The 6,926-nt window shown below is 48.8% G+C and overlaps 2 protein-coding genes across 6 annotated transcripts in view; one reads left to right on the forward strand and one right to left on the reverse strand.

The window, feature by feature from the left end:
* Positions 1 to 3,044, forward strand: part of ARHGAP23 (Rho GTPase activating protein 23) — a 67,668-nt gene extending 64,624 nt beyond the window's left edge. The window contains exon 25 of the mRNA XM_019638514.1: positions 3,035 to 3,044. Coding sequence (XP_019494059.1) covers positions 3,035 to 3,044 — 10 coding nt within the window. The remainder of the gene's footprint in view (positions 1 to 3,034) is intronic.
* Positions 3,045 to 3,310: 266 nt separating this feature from the next.
* The window catches only part of SRCIN1 (SRC kinase signaling inhibitor 1), a 69,862-nt gene continuing 66,246 nt past the window's right edge, over positions 3,311 to 6,926 (reverse strand). For all 5 annotated transcript variants that reach the window (XM_019638745.1, XM_019638746.1, XM_019638752.1 and 2 more), the window contains one exon: positions 3,311 to 6,721. In XM_019638745.1, coding sequence (XP_019494290.1) covers positions 6,587 to 6,721 — 135 coding nt within the window. In that variant the 3' untranslated portion in view covers positions 3,311 to 6,586. The remainder of the gene's footprint in view (positions 6,722 to 6,926) is intronic.

Here is a 6,926-nt window from a genome sequence, read left to right on the forward strand (position 1 = left end):
AAAAAAAAAAATACTAAAGGGAGTCCTGGAAGCTGAAGTGAAAGTATACTAGATGATAACTTGAGTCCACACAAAGAAAGAAAGAACTGCAGTAAAGGTAACTGGGTATTATGAAAGACAGTGTAAACGTTTTTATTTATTCTGTCTTTAAAAGGCAATTGCATAAAGCAATAATCACAAAACTGTTGGGGTGGCCAGTTAGCTCAGGTGGTTAGAGCGCAGTGCTCATAACACCAAGGTTGCCAATTCAATCCCCATGCCCTCCACAACTGGATTGAAAACAAGTACTTGACTTGGAGCTGATGGGTCCTGGAAAAACGCCAGTGCCCCAATAAATAAAAATTTTTTTAAAATAATTTTTAAAAAACCACCTGTTAACAGGCTTATAATGTATAATGGTGAAATATGCATGAGAAGAATGGTATGAAGGAGTGGGGAGGGTCTAGAGCTATAAAGCAAAGTTTTTGTACACTATTAAAATTAAGTTAGTATTAATCTGAACTATATGGACTTAAATTAAGATGATAATTGTAATCCCCAGAACAACCACTATGAAAATAACAAAAAAAATAAAGGAAGCAAACAGTAGCTAGGCTGATCAAGAAAAGAGAGACCCAGAACCAATTTGTAGTTGGTTCCTTAAATTGATCTACAGCTTCAACACAATCCCTATTAAAAATCCCATCTTTTTGATCAGCAGATACTGACAAGCTGATCCTAAAATTCCTATGGAAATGCAAAGGACCCAGAACGAATGGGCATGGTGGCCGCAGGCCCAAGACCCCAGCACTGTGGACTGTCCTCAGTCACCCTGTGAGCTCTGGGATCACTTAAGCCACTCAGAGATCAAGGAGGAAGAAAATGCACAGGGGACTCAGAGGAGATGTGCAGACAGCGAGGGAGAGAAGATGAGGGTTTCCCCAGATTTTCATTTGTGAAGTAGTCCCTTTTCTATCATTTAGGATCTGACTCTGAGGCCAGTCTGATGTTAGTCAATCAAATCCTTGCTTTGCTCAATAAGCCTTTCCCATCAGTAAAATGGAGGTTATCATACCTACAGCCACTTGTGAGGTTTAAACAAACACTTAGTAAACGGTAGTGATGACTATTATAAAGCAGTAAAAAAAAGTGTGGCTATTAAGAGGGTTGTGTCCTGAGTTTGAATTCTGGCTCTATCATTTCATAGCTACAACATCCCTGAGACTCTGTTTCCCTTCCCTCAGCCATCAGATTGTTAGCATTGAGGGAGGCAGCCGTCCTGCACCTGCCCCTGCTCACCCCTGCCTCCCGCCCTTCCATCTCTTCTCCACGCTACAGCCAGCGGTAACTTCTGAAATAGCATCAGATCACACCGCTTTCTTACTTAAAAGCCTCCATTTGGTTTCCACGGCTCTGTGAAGAAATCCACCCTCCCTAACCACATCCTGCAAGACCTCCTATGACGGGGCCTCTGCCCACCACTCTGACCTCATGACGTGCCCTCTTTTCCCCCTCACTCTACTTGGGTTTCATTCATTTTCTAAAATCCACAGATAACTTCCCACCTCAGAGCCTTCTGTTCAGGACACTCAGTCATCACCTCCCATGTAGCCACTTATTCTTAAGGTCTCCACTCAAATGTGACCTCAGGGGCCTAGTCACCCTCTCCGAGATGGTCCCCATTACTCACTGCCACAACTGTTTCCTGTGGCCCTACTCACCGTGTCAGGACTCTGCTCAGGTATTTGTAGTCTCATGTTTTGTCTCAGGCTCCCCTGTTAGATGCTGACCATAGTCCCAGGGAGTAGATGATCACTTCCTGGCAAGGAGTAAACATTCCATAGGTGTTTGAAGGATGAATGAAGTGCCTGGCATGATTCCTCGCATGCAGTTGATGGTCCCATTTGTTACTTGCTCTTGAACTGTCAATGAACGGAGTGATTCTGGGAGATGAGGGGTTTTTTGCTTACCCTCCCAGCTTTCTGGGAATAGGACAGGAAAGAGAAGACAAGATCTGTTGGCATTTTTAAAAGGAGATAAGGGATGAGGTCTGGTTGTCTGAGAGTCTTAAGGAAAGGGGCGCTTGGCAGGGGGGTGACCCATGGCATGCGTGTTCCCTGCAGTCAGTGAGCAGATCCTCAACCTCTGTCTCCCAAAAAGCTATTGACCTTTAGGAGAAAAAAGTTCAGCTAGGGCTCCAATGAGGCCTGGAAGACTGGCTCTGGGACACTGTCATTACTTCATAGGATAAAAGGGTTGGTTTGGTGTTTGGGGAGAAAGTAGAGGAAACACGGTAATATCCCAGGCCTCAGCCAAACAGGAGATTGCCTAGAAGAGTAACCTCAAGGACCCTTAGAACATGCTGGCACATTGGCTCAGAATTCCAGGAAAACCTGAAAAACCCATCAGGTCATCCGGCCCACTCAATGGTGGGGTGGGTTGGACTCTGATGTGGTAACCTGGAAGGGCTTAGGCCCCCACCCAACCAGAATCAACGATAAATCTCTCAGTTTCAGAGGAGACAATAGGGTAAGTGGGGCCAGTAGGCGTCTAAGGAGCAGAAAGCAAAAATGAAACATGATAGGGGCTGAAACTATTGTAGATCCTCAGACAAGAATTTTTCAAACTGTGGGTTTTGACCTATTAGAAGGTCATGAAATCAATTCAGTGGGTTGTGATCAAAATGCTCAGAATTTAACAGAAAATACCCAAGTGCACTGTACATAGTGCTGTTTCAATAAATGTCTCTGTGTGTACATGTCTAAATTGTTGAGATGAAAAATATATTTCTTACCATTAGTTTAAAAAAAATTAGTTTGAAAGCTGCTGCTCTTGAAAGGGTGGACAGACACCACGAAGGGTGATCCCATCCAAAGGGCAGGAGGCTGAGACCCAACCCAGGGGCCTGCTGGGGGTAATCAGACCCTACTTGGTTTTGGGGGGAAAGCATTGGGTTCGGGGTCAGGCAGAGCTGGATTCAAATCCCAGCTCTGCATCTTACTAGCTGTATGACTCCGAGCCAGACACCTAACATCTATGGCTTTGTCACTTGCAGATGTAAGTAATGCCAGTAGTGACCTCACTGGTGGTGGTGAGATGCCTAGCCGAGAGCCAGCACCCATAAGAGTTAGGGGTGTTCTCACCAGCGGCTCCATGATGTTGGTTCAAAGGGCCCTTGGGGCAGCAGCCTCACAGGTGCTTCCGCCCTTCCTCCCCCTGCCCTGCCTGCTAAGCTGCGGGGCAGCTGGCCGCCTGGGATTTCCACCCCCCACCCATCCATCCCAGCACCTTCCAGGGTGAAGTTGAAAAATAAGAAGACAGCAGCCTATAGAAAGGAGATCCAGGAGAAGAAAAAGAAACAAGTTTTATTTAAGCCCCAAACACGCGGCTAGAAAAACCAAAAAGGAAAGAGAGAGAGGAAGTGGGGAGAAGAAAAAGGACATTAAAAAAGAGAGACAGAGAAAACACAGCAACCCTTTTCCATTTAGAAATTGTCAAGTTACACTGACAGAGGTCACAGAATATCCACAGAAGCCATCACTGCTACACCAACACGGGCCCTACGGGTGGGGGGTGGGGTGCGGAGCCCCGCCAGGGACTCCTCTCAGAGCCTTGGGCCTGAGGCTCCTGGGGAAACAGCATATAGTGGAAGGGGCGGGAGAGAAAGCCCCCATGCGAATAACACAGCACAGTGGGCAGGGGCTGGGGGGACCAGGTACAGGGGCCCCCCCAGACAACTTAGTTTTCTCTTGGTCAAGCACACACTGATGGACAGAGCAGCGAGGCGCATGCATCTGGGCGGGGGGCATTGACGTGCTGCGGGCTTTGAGAGGCCCGTGGGGATGGGGGCTCGGGAGGGCAGCTGGAGCAGGTGGTGCAGGGACAATGGAACACACACAGGCACTCCCACACGCCTGGGTCTACACCCATGTGCACATGCACACAGGTCACACACACCTCCACATACACCCCGTCCACACGTGGTCCATATACCTACAAGTCTCTTGCAGCTACACACATCTGCACACACACATTACATGCGTTCTCACACACAAAGCTCTTCCACACCAATGTACAGGTGGGCACGTGCTGATGCCCAAGCAGGTTACATGCACCTAGGCGTACACACCTCCCTGCACACACGTGTAGTAGGTCACACCTGTACACACACATGCTTCCCTCCATACACAGGTAAGTGGACTTGTGCCAGTGCACACACACAGGCTGCATACAACTCCATGCAAATGCCTCTCAGCCCGAAATGTGCAGGAACCAAAGTGAAAGAAAGATGCAAAGCCCACTGGGCTCCACGTGAGTGGGTGGGGTGGGGCTCAGGGCTCCCTCCATCTGCCCCCTCATGGATGGACACTTCCCCCACCTCCTCCTCCCCCTACAAAGGGACATTCAACTCAGGACAATGACGGTGGGGCACACTTTCGGGTCACAGGGCTGAGGGTGGGAGGTGGGAGCAAGTGAAAAGTAGCAAGCAAAGAGTAATGGAGTGGAGGGAGGAGGGGGCACCACTCCCCCCTCCCCTCCCAAGTCAGGGGTCTCTGTACAGCCAAATCAAACCGAACCATGTCACTGGGCCACAGAAGCCAGGCTGATGTATCCATCCTCCAGCCTCCCTCCCCCGCCAAAACAGTGGCCAGGGAGAGAGCGCCGTGGTTTTCTTTTTTTTTCTTTTTTAAATATTTATATATATTTATATTACGTATATTATATATATATAATATGTAAATATATTTTTAAAACAATATAAAATGTTAAGACACTTCACTTAAATGTAAAGAGTTGCCTGCAATTAAAAGTAATTGCATCATTTATGAGGTCCTTTTTTTTTTTTTCTATTTTCCAGGTTTTTTTTTTTTTTCGGGAGGGATTTTTTTTTTTCCTCTTCTTTTGTTCTTTTTCAAAAAGGCTTACTTGCCTTTGTACAAAAATGATCCAAAGCTAGAAAACAAGGATGAACTAACAAAAACAAAACAAAAAAAGAGAAAGAAATGAAGAAACACAACCCAATTTCCCCTCCCTCCCCAACCCTCAATAGCTCCCCCAGACTTTCCCGAAGAGAGGACCTTCCTGCCAGGCCCCAGGGTCTATGAGGTGCTGCCCCTTCAATGGCTCCTTCTTTCTGTGCTTACTTGGGAGATTAAACCCAAACCCCTGTCCCCTGTGCTTACCCCACTTTGTGCTCCAAATAGGAATCCTGCTCCCTGGGGACCCTGCTCCAGCCTCCTCCTCCTCCTCCCCCACCCACATAATCTCTCTGCTGGCCCCTCACTCTGCCCTCTAGGAGGCCAGAGCTGAGAACCAAAATTGGTCTCTCCCTCCCCATCTCAGGACCCCCTGCCAAAAGCCTTACTGCAAGGCAGGCTTTCACAGATTGGGGGCGGCCCTAACTGGCTGGTCAGACCTCAGGGACCCTCAAGGATCTTAACCAGAGTTCACCCCTCCCCAGAAAACCCTCAAATCTCAAAGAGGATGGTTGACGGTAAAGTCACCCCACCCCTGGAGTCAGTACTGCTCCCCATCAACCCCCTCTGTATTACCCCATTTCCCTCACAAGACCCTTCCCACCCTCCAGGCCTCAAAATTTAATTATCTAGGCCCTTTATCCTTGCCCACCCACACCCATTAAATAAGTTAATGTCATTTAAAGTGCTAAATTAGGAAACTAAAAGTACCAAATACCCCTCCTCCGGGCTGCCCTCTCCCAAGGCAGTGTCCCCAGTATTAGGCTGTCTGCTCAACCCATCGTCCACAGCCAACAGTCCAAAAGGGCGCCTTCCTCCCGTTGGCGCAGGCCAGGTGGCTCCTCGCCACAGGAAGAAGGGAGTCCCAGAAAGCCAACTCCTCTCCAAGGACACACAAATTCAAGGGCCTTGCACACACTGTCCCCACCCTGAGGCCCTCAAACTCCGGCCTCCTCCTTCTCCAGCCCATCCATCTTGACTCCAGGCCCACCAGGGCATGTATGGAAGAGAGCAGAGGGGCAGCAGAGTTCAGTCACGTCCCAAGGCTGGACAGGTGGGGCGCCTCCAGGGCCAGAGCCTCCCTGCGCTCCATTTTCCAGCCTGATAGCGGAGTTGGTCCAATGTCCAGGTTTTCCTCCAGGAAGGTTTTGATGAAGTGGAGAGGGGTTGTCTCGCTGCTCCAAGTCTCCATGGCTCAGAGTTTGTTTGGAGTGCTCTTGGGAAGTTCCGGGGAAGGCAGGGAGGGAAGGGAGGGTGCAGGAACTTGAAAATGGACTTGGGAGGAAGAGTGGGGAAAGAGAAAAGGGAGGGACCATGACAGGAAGTGGGCCGTTTTGGAACAGGAAATCAAAGGAAGATGGTGTGTTTTGGTTCTTAGTTTTACTGGCTTGCTTTTTCATAATAATAATAAAAAAAAAGATAATTAAAAGTGAATCATTTCAAAAACCAAAAACACCAACAGGGGATGGGTATAGAGAACTGAGGAGGGCCACATCTTTGGCAACCCTTCAGAGGGTCTGGAGAATGGGGTGGGGGTGGGGGTGGGGTGGAGATGAAGGGAAGAGTAAGGAGAGAAATGGCTGGGGTAAGGGAAGGAGGGGACAGGCGGGGCTGGAGGTGTCTGGGGTCTCCTAGAAGGAGATGGAAGAATTCCTCGCCCCAAACGAAGTCAATACGGGGATAGAGGTTCTGGAAGCTGAGGGCTTTTCTGAGACTGGGCTTGAGGTCTCATTTGACCCGCTCATTTCTTTAGATGGTTTAGTGGCCTGGAACAAAAACAGGGGTCAGGGATCAGAGAGAGGAAGGGGAAAGCCTTCATGCTAGCCCCCAGTTGAAGTTTTAAAAAATGAACACCTCTGCATATCCAAGAGGAAATTAACTGCAGAAGGAAGAAACCAAAGGGGCATCTGGAAAGAGTGGTCCCCTTGAGCTGGGGGGTGGGGTGTGTGTGTGTGTGGGGGGGGGGTCAAG

This window comes from Hipposideros armiger, unplaced genomic scaffold (assembly GCF_001890085.2).
Source record: "Hipposideros armiger isolate ML-2016 unplaced genomic scaffold, ASM189008v1 scaffold_40, whole genome shotgun sequence".
Classification (NCBI taxonomy): Eukaryota; Metazoa; Chordata; class Mammalia; order Chiroptera; family Hipposideridae; genus Hipposideros; species Hipposideros armiger.